Source organism: Pyxicephalus adspersus, chromosome 9 (assembly GCF_032062135.1).
Source record: "Pyxicephalus adspersus chromosome 9, UCB_Pads_2.0, whole genome shotgun sequence".
NCBI lineage: Eukaryota > Metazoa > Chordata > Amphibia > Anura > Pyxicephalidae > Pyxicephalus > Pyxicephalus adspersus.
Genome location: NC_092866.1, coordinates 12,266,859 through 12,286,464, shown reverse-complemented (window position 1 = coordinate 12,286,464; position 19,606 = coordinate 12,266,859). Strand labels below are relative to the sequence as shown.

The following is a 19,606-nucleotide window of genomic DNA, read 5'->3' as shown; positions in this document are numbered from 1 at the left end:
GCATGGATCTCAGAGTGAGCAAAGGAACCAGGAAATTTAGAGATTTATAAAAGGTGTACAGAAAATGCAGAAGTTTGCCTAGGCTGTTTGGAAATGTTAGTAATCCTTTTTTAAAAAAATATGGGATTGGTAAATAAAAAAAAATGACAGGCTGATGCAAAACAAATGAAATAAAAATAAAATGAATGCAGTGATCACTTCTAGGTTCTAGTAAGCTGCTATATGTGACATTTTGTTCTTTTGTTGGAACACAGAAACTCAACATTTTGGGCAAGGTAGCAAAACCAGAATTGCCAAATTTTGGAAACATAAATGGCAGCAGAGGTTGCTAATCCCGAACTGGAAGGCGGGGGTCTTGTACAGCCATTGTCATATGGGCAGGAGGGAACCATCATGCCTTGAATAGGCTGCCAGTCCCCACTACTGCTGGGGAAATAATTAAAAAGCAGATCATAGAGGAAGTGAGCAGTTTACAACTAGTTTAATAAAAAATGATACATTGTGAATATAAAATTGCTCTATCAATTAAATCCTATTCACAGCTTGCTACAACATGCATGTCAACGCACATTAACATGGGATGCATTCGTTGCGAACCGGCTTCCAGTGCACTAAAAACAGGCCAAGCAACTTTAACATGCGTTGTGCCAACACATCAAAATAGTGCATATGTCATTTCAGGCAGCACATGTATTGTGTGGACACATTGGGAGCCACACCTGATGCCGTCTCTGTTTATCACCACCCAATGTTCTGATATGCATAAAACTTGTTTAACGGAAGTATTTTGGTTCCTTTAGGTGAACCTTACTGTAACCGGTCTGGGTATTTGCAAATTATCATAGTATTTGTTCAGAGTTCACATACACAAGTCCTTTTTTATCACGTCTGTCCTCGTTTTGGCTCGGTCCAAAGTTGAGTGATGCCAGAGTTTTTGCTTAGAAACACATCTGTGTGACTGTCCTGAATATTTGCAGAGCTCCAGAATGTACAAAATCCTGGGAATTAATACTCTTTTGTTTAGTCTAAATTCCAGAGAAATTGTAGATAACAGCCAGACATCTTCTCCTGGAAAATCTTATCAAAGGCGTCGCTTTGCTCCTGCGTCATGTGTTCTTTCCAATCGCCCACTACGCCTAACGGAAGAAGAGAAGAAACGAGACGTGACAATGTGCACAATATATCAAAAATCTAGAAAATGGTAGAAAAACTCCTACTGGGGTTTATGTGGCTGAAAAGTACCTTGAAGTGGCTGAGTCATTTAATATTGTAATATATTAAAATATATTAAGAATTGGGCAGGTAAAAAACATTTACTAGGCAAATATTCATCCAATCTGTACCCACCTGCCATAACCCTAGTGGTAAGTGCCCACCCAACTGTTGTGGCAAACTCATACCCCCTGCATGAATCAGAGGGTGCGTATGGAATTACATTTAAATGGCATTTCATTTTTAATAAACCTTATTAAGTACAGCTAGTCCCCGAGTTACATACAAGATAGGGACTGTCGGTTTGTTCTTAAGTTGAATTTGTATGTAAGTTGGAACAGGTACATTTTTTTAATAAATGCAATTAGGTCAGATGTTTGTCTCAACCTATTATTAGGCAGCATGGTGTCATTTACTGTATAAAATGATAGTATAGATTTGATCTATATAACTATAGAGTTAATCACAAACAAAGCAAAAAAAAAAAAAAAACCTTTATAGAGTCTAGACATTCAATAACTTCTGGAGCAAGCTGTGCTTTGATATGCAAAGAGAAACAACTGCAGAGTTTGTCTTGGTCATTAAAGAGTTACAAGAGATTGCAAACGAGCTTAGTCTCAGTTGTGTTTAGCAAAAGGTTTCTTCTGCAAGTCATGCCAACCGCCCCTATCAAGCCTTGTCTTGCACACAAAGGAGCAGGGAAGCCCTGTTCGTATCTAGGAGTTGTCCGGATGTCCATATTTCGGGGACTACCTCTATTGTAATATATTTTATTAAAACATTACTAAAAAGCCAGCTGGGTACTTTGGGACACTTACCCTTCCTCATAAATTTGCTCTGATCGTGATTCATAATCTCCTTGGGGATGAGCATGTAATTCACCATCACGTTCTGGCTCATCACAGGGAATCGGCAATGTTGTTCCACCTTGTCCACCTCTTCTGAGTACATGGGGCAGCCCAAAAAGCCACACAGCTTCTTTATACTTCTTCTTAAATCCTAAAAAAAAAGAAAGATGAACTGAAAAGGTGTTTTTTGCACTTGGCAAGGGCTGTGCATGTTCTGTGATCTCCGAGATACACAAAGTGTCTATATTACAGCCATGGATGAAGGGAAAAGCAACAAGTTGGCTTTAATGTCACCCATACAAGTTGCTCATTCATACTTTACTCCACCATTCTGTGTCCCTGCGAGGAGCAAAGAAATAAAGCCATATGATGAAGAACACAAAGCTGAGGACTTTTTCTCCATGTAACAGAGCTGGGTCCTGAATAAGTCAATTGTCAAACCCCAGCACCATTACATGGGTGGAAAGGGACGGAGCCTTATGGTCTTCCACTCCAGTGGTACTGGGTATCCACTTTTGCTCTCAGCAGGAAGGCACAGGGAGAGTAAGTATATTTGGCCAAGATAAGAGCACCATTAAAATATCCTGGTGCTTTGCCTTGCACGGGCCAAATACAAATCTACTTTAGAGCAATCCAAAAATAAAAATCCCTAAAAGATATCAAAGCAAAAGGAAAGATGAATACTCCTCTCTCTGCAGCCCATTAAGTCAGAAGCTATAGGTGTGTGGCAGAGCTGTGTACAATTTCAAGACTGGATAAAGAGAAATGGAAATCCCTTGGCAGGTATATCAGCCATATATGTATTTCATCTGCCTATGCAACTGTTTGCATGTAGGTCAGTTTCCTCCAGCATTGTTGTAGAATATTGATAGTACTACCAACCTGTAGGATGGAACTAGGAAACCAGTAGGGGTAAAGTGCCAGTATATGAGCGATCCTATGGCACAATATTATTTCTATATCAAAGGTCAATGATGGAGTTATGTCCATGCAGAAACCAGCAGCTCACCCACTTTATGTAATGCAGTCAGTACAATATGCCTGGAAAGCTGGTTGGAGGACCCCTTGGAGTTTTATTAGAACCCTTTGCCCACAGCATTTAATCAAGGGGCAAAAAACAAAGTATCTGATTGGTGAACAGCTCCAGCTTTATATATCAGCCCCTTGGATCTGTCTCTGATTTTCAGTACACTTATATTTACACCAATCGTTCCAATTACAAATGTATTTAAAGAACATTTAAAGATTATTTAAATACAATAAATCACCAACCTTCTGTAAGTCTTCATAGGTAATGCAGAAAAAGTCCAGGTTGTTTTTTTGCCTGTACCAGCCCTGCACATGATCAAACCAAGATCCATAGCACACTGAAGGAAACAGCAAACAAATGGTAGGAGATTTGTTATACATAGGGTAGTAACATTTAAAAAGATTTCGAAGTAAGAAGAATAACAGCGGAATAAGCTTATCATTCTGCTGCTTTGCCTTTCATAGTCTATTCACAGGCGAGGAGGAAGACCTGTATGAGTTTCTTAGCTCCAGCACACAACAAAATAGGTCTTCTCCCCTGCCGGATTGAGCTGTGTAAAACATGGAACTGGGTGGATAGATATATATATATTAATTTTTAGGTAAAACAGCTTTTTATATCTGTGCTTTGTGTGCCTGGAGTTAGTATTATGCATTTATATAGCGCTTTACATAGCACATAGTCATGTCATGTAATGATCCATAAGAGGAGCTCACAATCTAAAATCCTTTCCATAGTCCAAGGTCATCTTTAGTGCAAACCAGAACTTACGGCACTAGTTTGTTTTTTGGGTGTGGGAGGAAAAACCAGAGTAATCGGGGGAAACCAACAAAAAGCTATGCACATGGTAATCTGGTCAAGTTTCAAACTTGGAATCCCAGCACTGCCAGGTGAAGTGCTAACCACCATGTTTGGATAGAAAACATGACTGTTTACTAACTAAACCCCACACTTTCCATACTTTGACGTCAATGCCACACACAAGTCAACTGTTTATTGTTCTAACTTCAGACAAGCACAGCGTATGATCTCCTATGTACACCGCTATCTACACATGTGAGATCCCAGATTCCCATCAGTGTGGAAGAAAACAAGAACAGACAGACAGCACCAGTGTACAGAAATCTGGAGAATGCCATAAAGACTGACCTTTGCCCTTCAGGAACAGCTCTAGGAATTCTGAGAAGCTGGAAATTTCTGGGAGGAATTTGGCCATCTTGTGGAAATGGTAGAAAGAAACCGCCACGTCCTTCGGATTCCTGGCTACGTAGATCACCTGGAAACACAAAGCCTGTAACTAAAAGGCAAATAGATTGACTTGTCCTAAAGTGCATGGAAACCCCAGCACCTATGTGTTCCCGTTTGTTAAATCTACCATTTGTTTCATCTAATTTATTCTGCCGGAAGTGGATAACTTCCTGTGATCTGTGGCTATGATATTAGTATTGTTAACAGTTCTGTTCATGTAATCAAAACACTCCCCTTGATAAAAAAAGGAGGTATGTTGTAGTCCTGTCCTAAGGTGGCAACACTGCTTCTACATATAGTGCAGAGAGTGTTGTCGCACTAGGAAAGGAAATGTGTTACTGGCAGAATCTGCAGGTGAAAATAAAGACATTATATTCCCTTTTTTGTTCTTTTTTTTAGACACACTTTAAAAAAGCCACTTAATGTATAATCATGTACAAACCACTGCCATGAGAAAATGAATCTGTTTATATTCAGTTCATACCACCAGATGGTGCCGTGTCCTCATGTTAAGTGTGTAACAATTCCTTGTTATTGGAAACATTAATTTGTTACAAGCTTAACATGAGGACACAGCACCATCTACTGGTAGCCAACAAAAATGCACAAAAGATCATTTAAAAGCAAGTGATCCATTATAACCAACTCAAAGGTACAACACACTTTAACCTGTAAAAGGGGAGAAAAATGATAAACAGACTGCGGCCATTTGATTTACACACAGACAATACAATGACAGTAACTCATGGAAGAGAATTTGTGTGAGCTCTGGGTTACAGCTTGGAACCTACACAGGGTTGAAGACAATCTGGCCCTCTATAGTAATGCTGGGTTCTTGGGCACCCAATCCTGAAACACCACTACGAGTAAGATTAGGTAGTGTTTTTTTCATTTTAGACACTGTAAAAAAAAGGGTAAAACCCCTGTAAGTTTTTTTCTATGCCCCAATGGGGAAATGTTCCTAAAGTTCCTGTCCATTGAGAAAAATTCATACTTGACATCGAAATATTTCTCTTCTGATGACACCAATAAAAAGCTGACATGGTCTCATCTCACTGCATCTGGTGTCCCCATTGGAAAATTTCCCCTCTATTCTGGTGACACCAATACTAACCAATCTAATCATTTTGAAATCTAGTTTTGGCTTTGCATCTTGCAAAGTGCTGTCATCATAGAGGGGCTGGGGATCTTCTATCAGTTCCACAGATAAAGACACAAGGAGGCTGGTCAGTGTATCATCTATGGTTGACTATTGGTGCACTTACTTTAGCTTTGGAGTTCTGCAGTGCCGGTGCCAGGACACTGCTAGGCAGATGTGTGGTGATAATTCTGGGGCCTTCTCCTTCCTTTAGGGTAACCTTGAAGTACGTATGTTCTAACCAAGGGGCCCGCTCCCAGTTGGGTATGGTCATTGCAATCTCTGTATCACCTTGGCTGTAGATTAGCGTCAAGATCTCTTGCATCCATGTTGTGCCTAAAATATGGTGCAAATTATTTATTATTTATTTAAGTTAATATGTTAAGAGAGAAAAGAAGATTAAGGAAGCTTGTTAAACTGCGGGTTTATAAAAGAAGAAGTCATAGCTTATTAGACAGTGGTGGAAGGTGACATCATTTGATTCCACGATGATGCATTTCTTGTACGGACCTTTATGGACTGTGTGAAATGGGGAACAACCAGCAACATATTTTTTACCATGCTTATGCTGCTCTATATACACATCTATGGATGGATTGGGATGGGTGGAATGGGGAATACCCAGCTACATCATTTTTACTATGATGATGTTTCCCTTGTATGGACCTCTATGTGTTGAATGAAATGGGAAGCATCCAACTACATCATCCTTACAATGAGGATACTTCTCTTGTATAGACCTCTATGAACTGCGGGGAATGGGAAACACCTAACTACATCATCCTTACAATGAGGATACGTCTCTTGTATGGACCTCTATGAACTGCAGGGAATGGGGAACACAGTTACATTATTTCCAGACATGATGATGCATCTCTTGCACGAACCTCTATAGAACCTCTATATGGAATGGAAAATAAGTAACCACATATTTTTTTTTTTTATGATGATAGTTCTCTTGTATAGACCTCTATGGACTGGGGGAATGGGGAACACCCAGCTACATCATTCTTACAATGAGAATACTTCTCTTGCAAGGACCTCAATGGATTGGATGGACTGGAGACCACCCAGCTACATCATTTCTAACCATGAGGATTCATCTCTTTTATGGAGCTCTACAGACTGGGTGGGATGGAAAATACCCAGCTACATCATTCTTTACCAAGATGATCCTTCTTTTGTATTGGCCTCTATGGACTGGATGGAATGGAGAACAACCCAGCTACATCATTTCATACCATAATAATGCATCTCTTTTATGGCACTCTATAGACTGGAAGGACAGAATGGAATGGGGAATACCCAGCTACATCATTTTGTACCATGATGATGCATCTCTTGTATAAACCTCTAAAGACTGGGAGTTGTGAGTCAAATAGGGAACACCCTGCTGCAACCCTAATGATATAGTGAATACATGTACTATTTATTCACACTGGGACAGATATTTATATCAGTTAGCCATTTACTTCTCCTTCCCATACTAACAAATGACTAAATTGTCTCAACAAATGATTTTCATCAACAGATGATTTTTTTTCAGACAACAATAGCGCAGTGGGTCCGTTACTGTGGATAGGCCAGGTGGTTTTCAGTTGGATGTCTCTTACAGTCATTTATAGTCATTTAGCAACATTATAGTCATTTAGCAACGTCAAAGCCTTCAAAGCACTCTTCAGTCCTAAACATGGATCATAATGGGGTGGTTACGGTCACTATATGTCCGGATCACATAAGTATGAGATTCTGCCCTTCCGAAAGTTTCTCTCAGAATTCTGATCAGATTATTTAATAGTTTACACGCACGATACAACCTGTATATTATAGTCCATGTTTAACAACAATGTCTGATCTATCTAAAACTGGCACAGCAATCTTCACCGCCAAGTCTTTTGGGTCCATCATACCCCTCATTGACCATTGGGCTGCCACCGATATTGCACATGCAAGAATAATATTGTCCCTGGCTTTCAGGTCTATACCTGGCATGTGGGTTGTAGGGTAAGTAGGGGGAAAAAAAGGCGGAAAGTAGGGGAAAGTATGAAGTAGCGGAAAGTATGAAGTAGGGGAAAAGTTTTTTGGCAAAAGAGACTTTGCATGGTAAAAACCTCCTCATGGCTTTTGGTTCTTTGAGTTTAATTCCCCCAAATAAAGTCATAATGACCAATTAAGCCTTAGTTCATATCAGCTAAATACATTCAGCTTCTTTCTTTACTGTTCTACCTTTTAAAAATCTTTATGTGGAAAAGTGAACAACTTCATTATACATTAGTGGGGCTTCACAGGATTAGCGTGAGGCTTAGGAAGTCACAGCGGGGATCAGCAGTGCTCAACCCGGAAATTTATTTGAGCCGAGTGTGAAGAAATTGTAGGTGGCTGGCAGCCCCTGTATTGTGACCCAACTGTTCAGTAGCCCAAAAACAGCCGGATGGTTACTGAAAAGTGCCGGGTGGTGCGCCCATGTAAATAAGGCAGGGGAGAACACGAAGTGTGAAGCCTGGAGTCACAGCGAGGGTTAGTGTGAGATTTTGGTGGTACAAGGAAGGTTAGAATGAAGTTTGGGGGTATGGGGAGGGTTGGTGTGAGGCTTGAGGTGAGGGGGATTGTAGGGAGGGTTTAGCATAAGGTTTGGTGGAGTTTCAGGGAAAGTTAGCAGGAGGTTTGGGGTTGCAGGGAGGGTTACTGTGAGGTTTGGGGGTGCAGGGAGAGTTAGTAAAAGGTTTGGGGGGTTGCATGAAGAGTTAGTGTGAAGCTTGGAGAAGGCGGATTTAGAGAGGGCTGTTGTGAGGTTTGCGGTTGCAGAAAGGGCTAGTGTGAGGTTTGGGGGTGCAGGGAGAATTAGTAAAAGGTTTGACGGGTTGCATAAAGGGTTAGTGTGAAGCTGGGAGAAGGGGGATGCATAGAAGGCTACTGTGAGGTTTGGGGTTCAGGGAGAGTTAGTGTAAGGCCTAGGGGGTGCAGGAAGGGTTAGTGTAAAGCTGGGAGAGCGGGGAAGCAGAGAGGGCTAGTGTAAAGTTTGGGGGTGTATGGAGCATAAGTAAAAGGTTTGGGGGTTGTAGGAAGGGTTAGTATGAAGCTGGGAGAAGGGGGATACATAGAAGGCTAGTGTGAGTTTTGGGGTTCAGGAAGAGTGGGTGTAAGGCTGGTATGGGCAAACTCCAGGTGCACTGAAAACAGCTCCCTGCAATAAAATTTGGGGGTTCTTGGAGCCTTCTTGTAGAATCAATAGATCAGCCATATCATACCTACTTGATACCAATAACTCTAAATGCAAAAATTTGGGGCAGAATGTTTAAAAACTCAAAATATTCCTATAAAACCTATATGGTGGGTGCTGCTGGGAATTGCAATCAGCAATATTTCCGAACAATGCAGGGAAGTTATATAATACATATATTACCAAATGCCCTTTCTCTGAAATCCATAGAACAGGAACCAGCATAACACTCACTTACTGAGCAATGCATGATGGGGATTGTAGTAAAAGGAGTGCAGATACCATAATTAGAAATGTTCAGCCCTACCTGATTTGGGATAAGTCACAATCAGCACATCTCCTTCTTTGAACTTGAAGTTCTGGGCATACTGGAGAGACTCAGGGGTGTGCAGATGTCCAGGCAGCTGGATGCCAGCAAATTCTTCTATCACAGACATCCTATCCATGTGTGATCACTGTGCTGGAACTCACAGCTGTGGGATGGAACTTTAAACCCTGTGTGTTAAGAACTGGAGGAAGCTACAGCTAACTTTAGCTGGCCAATGGGAAGTGAGCAAACTTCCTCCAGAAGTCATTGCATGTGTGCAAGAAACCAGCACAAAACTACTTTACATGCTAAAAAATACCCAGTGTATAAAAATACACACAGATTGTTTTTAAAGCAAATTCTGATTCCCACAGTCTCTGGATCAATATTATCCCTGGAAACCATCCGAAAAATCTTTTAAAACATAAAAAAGTGATGAAAAAAAAGAGCAAGTGGGGCATTGAGTGTGCGCCTTTTTTAATTTAAAATATTATTGGTTTAATATTTTTCTTGTAGAGCTCAGATAACATGATTAGAAAATAAACAATAAACAAAAAATGTTTAACTTTCTAAGATCAGCCTAACTTTTCAAACCAACAATTTTTTTTCTGCACACAGACTGCACACTCTGATTGTATGATCTCTTTTTAGGCTGCGTACATACGTGCATTAATTGCCGTTGGAAACAAACGATCCACAAAAGGTTGTTCGATAATTGTTCAAAAAAAAAGTGCACAATGACTGGTCAACAATGCAAACGAATGGGGAATCTCGCTGGAAACGAATGGCCGTTCCGGCGGATCTGATTGGGCGATGATCATTCATAATCTATTGTGTGTACGGTCGTTCAGTGATCGTGGATTGTTCTGTGATACACTTTCTCCTGTACATGTCACTTCCTGCATTGTTCAAATGAGCGTTCCTAGTGGAAAGTGGCGCACATAGAGGGATGCATGGTGGAATAGGGAGCAGATAGAGGGGTGCACGGTGGAATGTGGAGCAGATAGAGGGGTGCACGGTGGAATTTGAAGCAGATAGGGGGGTGCACCTTGGAATGTGGTGCAGATAGAGGGGTGCACGGTGCAATGTGGAGCAGATAGAGGGGTGCACGGTGGAATGTGGAGCAGATAGAGGGGTGCACGGTGGAATGTGGAGCAGATAGAGAGGTGCATGGTGGAATGTGGAGGAGATAGAAGGGTGCACGGTGGAATGTGGAGCAGACAGAGGGGTGCACGGTGGAATGTGGAGCAGATAGAGAGGTGCATGGTGGAATGTGGAGGAGATAGAAGGGTGCACGGTGGAATGTGGAGCAGACAGAGGGGTGCACGGTGGAATGTGGTGCAGATAGAGGGGTGCACGGTGCAATGTGGAGCAGATAGAGGGGTGCACGGTGGAATTTGAAGCAGATAGAGGGGTGCATGGTGGCACGTGGAGCAGGCAGATGGGTGCACGGTAGAATGTGGAGCAGGCAGAGGGGTGCACGGTGGAATGTGGAGCAGGCAGAGGGGTGCAAATTGAAATAATAATAATAATGTGGACCAGACAGCAAAGTACTTAATGGGTAGACAGGGATTACCGTGGCAATAATAGAGATAATTGTATTTCCCAGCAGAAAGTTCTGTGTGATAAGCCACAGTCACATCCAGAATTCAAGAACAAACATTAGGCAAATATTGAAGCTTGTCAGTCCTAAGAGGTGGCTGCATTCTTTTTCTTTTATCAGTTATTTCTTTATATATTTTGACCTGGTGTGACTGATAACAGGAGCACAGGAAAAGATCAAGTTTTAACTCACACCATTTTTGTGCTATATTTTTGGCACTTACAGATATAACAAAACACTTTCAACAATTTACTGAAACATTAAAATGGAACAATTAAAATTACTTCATTTTATGGTTTACAAATTCTTTAGAGTTGTGGAGCTACGCATGTGTGTTTTAGCTAAAAAAAGTTCACAAAAAGCTTACAGCATTCTATTGATTCTGTGCCTGGGGTTCCACACAGCTGATCCTATTATTCTTCTATCACTTAATGATAATACTGGCCTCCAACTTTAAGCAGACTTGTAACTTCTCCCTGCCGAGGTTTATTCCATTAGTAATGTGTCTGAGTTTTAAAACAGACTGAGTCCAGGGTTGTATCTATTGTTTGATACTAGAGGTCCAATGCCATTGTTAAGTGGGACATAGGGGACTGGTCAGAGTTCAGCAGGGATTTGGAGGAAATTTGGAGGCTTATCTGATGTGTGACCTTTCTATTCTCCATCTTGGCTGTGACCTTCTCTATCCAGACTGACCAGTTGATCCCGATTGCAATCTCCTCCATCTAGACTTACACCTCAATCTTTGCTGTGACCTCTTCTATCCTGACCGACCCTTTCATTCTGGCTGTGACCTGCTCCATCCCTCAATCTTTGCTTTGAACTTCTCCATCCGGACTGACCCCTTAATCCAGTCTGCGATCTCCATCCACATTGACCCCTAGATTCTTAATGTGACCAACTCCATCCAGACTGACACCTCCATATCGACTGTGACCTCCTCCATCCAGACCAACTCCTTGATCCATGTTGTGACCTCCTCCATCCATAGCAACCCCTGATCCTTTTTGTGATCTCCTCCATTCATACTGACACCTTACTCCTTGTTGTGATTTCACCTAAACTGACCAACCTCTCCATCCTGGTGGTGACCTACTCCTTCTGACTGGCCCCTTGACATTCTGGCTTTAAATTCTTCCAACTTGACTGTAACCCCTCAATCTTAGCTGTGACCTTCTCCATGCAGACTGACCCCCGATCCTGGCTGTGGCCTCCTCATCCTAAATGACACCTCCATCCATGACTGTTACCTGCTCCATCCTGGCTGACCCCTTGATTCTGGCTATGACACCTCCATTCATCCTGGCTCACACTGTGTGGATGCAAATAGAGGATAGGGATACCTACCTTTTCACTGGTAAGTAAACTTTTCCATCCCCATTAAACCCATCAATATTCACCTAAAATCTCACAAATCTTTTCCATGACGTAACAGGCACACCAACCAAATACCCAGGCACAAGCTTAAATAGGGGCATCATTAATCTGAAGTGCCATGGGCAGCACATCCTTTAAATACAACCCTGGATGAAGCATAGATACAGCACTCCTCTGGAATTATCATTATTATTATAATGCATGAATAGGATTTACATCACCACCATCTCTCAGTCAAAAAATGATTGATATATCTTGCAAAGAACATAAGAGGTACTGTTGCTAAACTTTTGCCTGGTTATCATATTGATTCACTGGCTTCGATACTTTCTGAATCATTGACCCAAATGAGTAGGTTGGAAAAGAAAAAGTCAGGGAAAAGTTAGAAATCTTTATATGCATTGTCAGTATGGAAGCAATAGGATCAGCATTAAAGTCAGACAACTTTTTTTTACAGGTCCAAGTGAGTATGTAATGTGTTAACAATCCTGATGAGCTCCTTTTTAGTTTGTTATTCTATGATGACCAAGGCCATATTTAAACATAACATTTAGGAACCATCTGGTGGAAACTTCTAATTGTGTGCAAGGAGCTTTTATCATCCAAAATTTATGTGTAATAAGCAGTTTGGATGATTTTGAAGGCTGCGCAGGAACTGTTCCAAGGACTGTGATTATTTTGTTGAAGGCCAGCTACTATTAGATAAGTTTAAATACAAAGGCTACAAAGAATCAGTCTTGATTTCAGCCTCTAACAAATGTCTTTCTGTTCCAACTTTCTTCATATAATTAACATGCTGAAGAGAACACTATCTGTGTTTGTGCGCTGTATAATAGAAAGGTCCCACATTGGCCCCATTCTGGATCAGCTTTGGCTATTCCCAAAAGGGGCCCCATGCTGAATACTATTTTACCTGCTAAACACTTAAAGGTTTTTGAAATTCCACATGTATCAGTAACACTGTGGCACCAAACTAGCTGAATCTTCACATCTATTTCTGCTCCCTGACATTTTACAATATCCATTTCTGATAAATGAAGGAAGCTCCAAAGGACAGAACCTTAAATTTAGATTTTTTTTACTCTTCTGTCAACCAGTTCCAAACTGCCCAAAGCCTTGGTTATCATTTAAATTAATTGGAGAGGTTTCTGTAGGCAAATGGAAGAAAGGGGATCCTTTGCTCACTATAGCGTTAAAGAAATGGTTCTATCTTGCCAAACCCGAAATGCGTAATATACATATAAGGAGGAGAGAAAGAAAAGACAGGCTTTTGCTGGCTTTATATTTGTATGTTTAAGTTTTTGTTAAAAAAGACAATAGTAAGGTAATGCTGAATCAAAAGTGTATTGCTTCATAATTACATATTACAATATATTTGAACTATAAAAGTATAAAAGGTAACAAATAAATGAAAAGATATACATATGACAAAGTGTTAATCAAAGATATAACATTGAGTGCATCAAAGAGTTGTACTTAAGGAATCTAAGTGTCTCCAAAAATCTCCCGACACGTTTCGCCAAAGCAATGGCTTCCTCAGGGGATCAATAGACCTGCATAAGTATTAATGAAAGTAAGGAGAATGAGTCCAAAGACAAAGTGTGAAAGAGATGAATCGCTGTGCTGTCGTGAGAAATACTAAAGTAGATATAGCGCTGTATCACAGGACTGCAAATAAGGACTTGGATGAAAATAATTTAGTAGTGATGAAATTCTATTAGATGTTACAACAGTACTTGGGTCAGGCAAAAATATAACTCTCAACAAACTGTTGAGAGACAAATTAAGAATGAATCCAGAGTGGTAAGTAGGTATGCCACTTGTTGAAAAATCCAATGAAATATGAATATAATATAGTAATATTTATGTTTGTATCTATCAACCAGGTAGGATATATGGATAGTGTGGAACGACCAGTCCTGAAGGGACGGTAATGGGCACAAAATGGCACCTATGTCAAGAAAAGATAGACTTCTAAAGATACATCTGTTCATAAGTCATATAGTATGAAAGATGACCAAAATCCAATCTGCAGCCATCCACCAGAGGTTTCTGTAGGCATTTGCTTGCACTGGTATTGTGGTTTTTAAGTAGCTGCATGAAGAACTGCCTCCATAGACATTATTGGGATCACTTTTGCTGGAGTTTGCAAATGGCCCAAATACATTCCCCAGTGGTTTGGAGTACAACGTAGGAAGCAGATTTACCATCCAGCATTATAAACTGTGCATGACAAAAAAAAAAAAACATAACTACTGTCAACACTTGTTCTTACTAAGCCAACTTTTCAACATTTTACAGTAAGCAGCAGCATCCGGTACTGCAACAGCCGGTTCTGAACATTTGTTACCATCCTGATTTGTTGCCTATGGGTGGTCAAGGGTGAGGCTCAACCATGGGTATGGGCAACTTCACCACCAGTCTGAGCAAGTTCTGAAACTGGATTTATGAAACAAAAGAAAAGTAGTTAAAAAATTAAAAAAGAATAAAAAAAAACAGTATCACGGTGTACCCCAACACATCATTAAACTTCACCATAATGATACCCCAATAAATATCCGTGTTGGGGATAGAAACCACTAATAATCCATACAATAAAACTAAGGATTTGTACACAGGCCAGATAATTCTCATCTGATTTGCTTTAGGGCTAGTATTCAATGAGAATCTGACATGTGTACAGCCGCTATCCAACGTTGCTCATGGATCTGCCCTAGCGGATCCATGAACAATGAAAGACCAAGGGGTGCCGCTTGGTCATTCCCTCCCTCCCCTCCATAGAGCAGGATGGAGCTGTAAGTATAGCACTCGTTCATGCATCTTTTGTCATTGGAAAGAATCGTTAAAAGGTCTTATGTATGTACACAGCCTTGGAACCCTTCTTGATTTCTATTATGACAGTATTCATATAAGCAGAAGCGCTCTCTTCCGTCTAAAAAAAACATAGTTTGATTGCTGTAGAAGGGCATCCTCAGCTCTATTACAAATTCAAACCCATGAGGCCATGATATGCATGAAAAATACACTCATGGTGGTTTTATGTCCTTTAGAATAGTGGTCGCCAACCTTTTCGGACCTACAGACCACTAAACACATGGGCTCTGGAGTGCGCATGCGCGGGGAGCCATGTGTCATATGACCTCATGATGCCAGAACCCTCCCACTCTCAAATCCCAGGTCTGAGCCGCCCATCGCCCTGAGCCGCCCTGAGCCTGCAATATGTACGTGGACAAGGTCCGCGTCTCTGGCCGATGTGCCCCCCCAAGTGGGTTCAGGAGAAGGACGGCCAGGGCCACGGACCACCAACATTTTCTTGCGGACCACTGGTTGGTGACCACTGCTTTAGAACCTGCAGTGTGTTTTTAAACTGGAAGTAGATATGTTTAAACATTGATGGAGATGATTGCTTGGCTTTATTCTCAATTGTTACTTTAACACCTATTTACTATAATATGATCTGTGATTAGCATAGAGTGGCACCTAGTGGTTTTCTTTTAGCCTAACGTATTGCTTGTCTGTCATTTATATATTATGTTTTTATTATTGTATCATTATATTATTATTTTTTTATTATATTAGGTTTTGATATTAATACTTTTACATATTTCAATAATGCACATTAAACCTATATTATTCCATTCATCTGATTTATTTCTTTTTGTATGTTTTTTACTTTTAATTTTATTTTTATTATAATATTTTTTTATTTTATACATCCTTATTAAATCTGCTATGCATTTTGTGAATTACTTGTTAACATGTGCTGTTTTTGGCCAGGATTTTCAGGATTAACAGGAGATATTGTGATCAATGCTTGGCCAAATTCCACATGGGGTCTGTCGCTAGGCCACTGGGTAAACAAAACAAAACAAAAAAACAAAGGAGAATCTTGTTTTAGGGTGATGAAATAACTAAAGTCTAATGCTGACCACCAACGATCACATAATTTCCATTAAAGTACAACTCCAGATTGTACAAAACAAGAATTGTTTTGTAAAAAAATTTGTTACAACTCTCTATACCCTTCCGCTTAACTCGATCTGTGATTAGTCAAGGAGAAAAGAAAGGGTGATCCCTACTGACTGTACCTTCAACCTGCAATAAGGCTAATTAACCCTCTTGGAGGTTTGGAGGTGTGGTGATTATATGGGCTCTCTGTGAATACTTATATTTAAAGTGTTGATATCATCTGACATCTGGAATGTAAGTAGTATACTTATGATACTTTGAGTGTCAAAGTATTTATTTTATGTATTTATTTGCTACACTCTTTCCATATTAACATTGTGGCAACATTTCAGAACCAGAATTCTTGTTGCTTTGATAAATAGATGTGCCTTGACCAATCTCCTAAGGTTCTTTGATCTGATGAAGCAGACAACGTTCTGCGAAACGCGTCATCTAATTTCTTGGCTTACGTTTTTGATTGGCCTACACCAGCGGTCCTCAATCTTTCCAACCTCACAGACCACTAAATTAATTTTTAATCCCGCGGACCATTAATATGAAGTTTTTAAAAAAGATAAATACATTTGTAAAATAATGATCTTCCTAATGGTGCTGACAAGGACAGTGGAGGTTCTGATTCATTGATCAGATCACAGTTAGGTGAAGTATTACTATTGTTACTATTATCATTAGTTGTATTATCTTTGGTATTACTAAAGAAATGCAAAATATTTGTGTGCTTTTTCTCACTCATTATGGGTTTATTTCATTCCAAGACCAAACAAGAAATGATTGTTATCAAAGTCAAACTTTTTGATGCCATTAAATATAACAGTTGAAGAAAATACACAGGTAAGGTCATACTTACCTAAAAGATCATCTGAGGAATAAACAAATAAAATAAAACAATCGGATGAGAATCAGTATTGGTGGAGCGGGGTGACTGTTGTAATGGTGGAGACAATACTGAAGCGTACGGCTCGGCAATGGTGGCCTCATACAAGTTAACACTACACTGACGTCACACTGCGCCTTGTTTTCCCGTCTCTAGTACAGTTTGTGAATTTAGTGCAATATAAAGGCGTCATTTAGAATATAAGAATTTTTTTGGATATTATTTTTGTTTTATTAATAAAAAAATAAAAATTGCTAATAATGTCCAAATTTTTCTGTGGACCACCAAAATTTTTTGTGGGTCACTGGCCTACACTGAATTTTTCCACCAAATATTTTTTGGTTGTGGTATAAAAAAAAGCCCCACCCAGACGATGACAGAAGTGCATTACCCGATATGATCTGTGGCTTTCATATTGGCCGAGCTAAATGTAACTGGGAAGGAGCTGTACAGTATGGGACTGAAGCTCTCCAAGGCTGGAGCGGATACACTTTCATCAGTGAACCTGGGCGAACCAGCAAACCTGGAATGGATTTCTTAAAAGTAATTTGCTATTTGTTAGCAAATGTTTTCAGTCCTGGACCAGATCCATTCCAGCGATGCTAATGATTGGCCAACTCTGCCAGAACATCATCAGAGTTCATGAAACCATATCCTGAAAATGTAATGGATGTCCAGCACTGGGGGGGGGGGGGGGGGAGTTCTAGGTGGAGCGAGGTGCATGATGCATTCTTATAATCAGTTCCATTTTAACAGCAAGAGCAAAACTGCTGGGAAAAGGAGTCAATTAGATATGAAATCTGGGAGTGTTCCATACACCTTTGTTGCAATAGTTGCATGGAAAAAACACTTTTTTTTTCCCAGCTACAAATTATAAGATAAGGTAAACCGGTAAAATAATATTTATTACAGAGAGTATAGGAAAGAATCATTCTTTTGAAAACATTCACATTTTGCTGCCTTGAACCCTGAAATAAAGGCACACAAAAATATTTTTTTTCCAGCCGTATTGGTTTACTGCGACTTGTAACATCCAAGTGAAAGATAAAAAAAGTTCTGAAAAAAAAAAACAGAATAACTGCAATAGTTAAAGAATTTTCTTTTCTTAGTATGTACTTGGCTGCTGTGATCATTTGTTGGTGCTATATAAATCCAGTTTATTAGTAATAATAATAATAATAATAATCTATGGAATGGCTTGAAGATCAGTCCACCAACAGTTACCACCCGATTGGACTGAACTTGAACATTTCCATGAAGAAGAATGGACGGATATTGCAGAGTCTAGATTTGCAAAGTTGGTAGAGAAATATTCCAGCATCCTGAAGGCTGGAATTTAAGCAAAATGTGGTTCCACAAAGTATTGGCACAGGGGCGATTCTTTGTCCATCTCAGCGAATCTGCTTTTTTATACTTTGTATTCTTTTTCTGCACTGTTGCTATTATATCTATTAGTTAGATGTTATAAATTGCAGCTAGAATTTTTTATGTGTCTTCATTTCAGGCTGCAAAGCAACAAAATGAATTTTTTGTAGCAATAATTGATACAAATGGCTTGTGTGGTGATTATATATGCTGGAACAAAGCAACAGTGTTCAGTATGGAGGATGTGATTCCAGCAATGTGCCATTTGATTTATAAAGGTTAACCTGGTTTTACAGTCAGTGTTTGGGAAACGAAACAAGTAACCTGAGCTTGGACTTTAAGAATACTGTAGGAGATTATAGTCTCCCACTGAGCATTATAGAATGGCACAAAGGACTATTCATATGTGGCCAGATTCACATGACCTTTAGCTTGGGTTTTCACTCTATGCTGTAAGAAAATAAAATACAGTACAGAGGGAAAGCTAAGTTAAACATTGATGTGACATCCTAGAATTAAATCCTAGAGGCTTATTTTCTGAACATTCAATACTACATAATAACCTACTGGTGGCGCTATGTTTCTTTGCTGGAGCTCATGCAACACTATGCTGTAAAGGAGGTACACATCTTGGCTTACCCCTCCAGGGTCATATTTATCCTCCCACACAAATTGGGTCCATGAGAGCCTGGGTTTTGCAGCAAGCGGCTTGGATAATGCCGGCCATCATTCAACCAAATTCTATATTAAAGTCTACCCTTGGATTTGGATTTTGAGTTTTTGGTTAGAACCAAAGCTTATACCGCTGTCTTCAATAGGTAGATTTATCTTCTCTTTGATGAGTGATGTAAAAGTGTTGCGAAATCCAACATTTTCCGAACCAAAAAATCCCGAATAATAAGGGAGGGTAAAAATTAAGATATCTGTTCCACTGAAAACTGTCATTGAGGTGAGGGAAATGCCACAATGAGACACACAGTAAAAAGAGGACTCCAAATCCAAAGGTAAAAAAGTTTGCCCTGCAAGAAGAAAGTAAAAGTTTATAATAGAAGTACATAATAGGGCAATTTACTTACTAGAAGATTGCAGGAATATATTTATTTTCTTGGAGACATACATGAATAGAAAACACAGAAAATACAAGTACATATTAAGGCAACTTACTTACTAGAAGATTGCAGCAATATATTTATTTTCTTGGAGACATGCATGAATAGAAAACACAGATCTGTCTGTTGGCAGGGGATGAGTCAGTTAGTCCAGTTGTTTTCTGATTTGGCGTCCTGGCATACAGCCAACTGTCCTTGGGGGAAATCATTAAACAGGTTGGCTTAGTTATTATTTCTGTTACAGGTGATATTCTGTATCAGTAACCAACCAGATAAACATTGCCAACTGGACTGCTGCACCCACTA

The 19,606-nt window shown here is 39.8% G+C and overlaps 1 protein-coding gene across 2 annotated transcripts; it reads right to left on the bottom strand.

The window, feature by feature from the left end:
- Positions 1–464: 464 nt before the first annotated feature.
- LOC140338407 (sulfotransferase 2B1-like) lies at positions 465–19,375 on the bottom strand. 2 transcript variants are annotated; one of them, XM_072422618.1, is made up of 7 exons: positions 19,360–19,375; positions 18,831–19,210; positions 5,604–5,812; positions 4,240–4,366; positions 3,333–3,427; positions 2,031–2,211; positions 465–1,136 (listed from the first exon to the last, which is right to left on the bottom strand). In XM_072422618.1, exons 3-7 carry the CDS (start codon positions 5,799–5,801, stop codon positions 1,021–1,023), a joined length of 717 nt encoding a protein of 238 aa, XP_072278719.1. In that variant the 5' UTR covers positions 5,802–5,812; positions 18,831–19,210; positions 19,360–19,375; the 3' UTR covers positions 465–1,020. The 2 variants fall into 2 exon arrangements, with proteins under 2 accessions (XP_072278719.1, XP_072278718.1); XM_072422617.1 differs by lacking the exons at positions 18,831–19,210; positions 19,360–19,375 and adding an exon at positions 9,004–9,194.
- Between the last annotated feature and the right edge of the window lie 231 nt (positions 19,376–19,606).

What these genes read in the sequence shown, in the direction of transcription:
- LOC140338407 (XM_072422617.1), bottom strand. Translation starts at nt 9,142, where the DNA reads ATGGATAGGATGTCTGTGATAGAAGAATTTGCTGGCATCCAGCTGCCT. An exon ending in CCTATGAAGACTTACAGAAG is followed by an intron (nt 2,212 to 3,332) that starts GTTGGTGATTTA and finishes CTTTTTTTTTAG; the next exon opens with GATTTAAGAAGAAGTATAAA. An exon ending in GAGCAAATTTATGAGGAAGG is followed by an intron (nt 1,137 to 2,030) that starts GTAAGTGTCCCA and finishes TTCTTCCGTTAG; the next exon opens with GCGTAGTGGGCGATTGGAAA.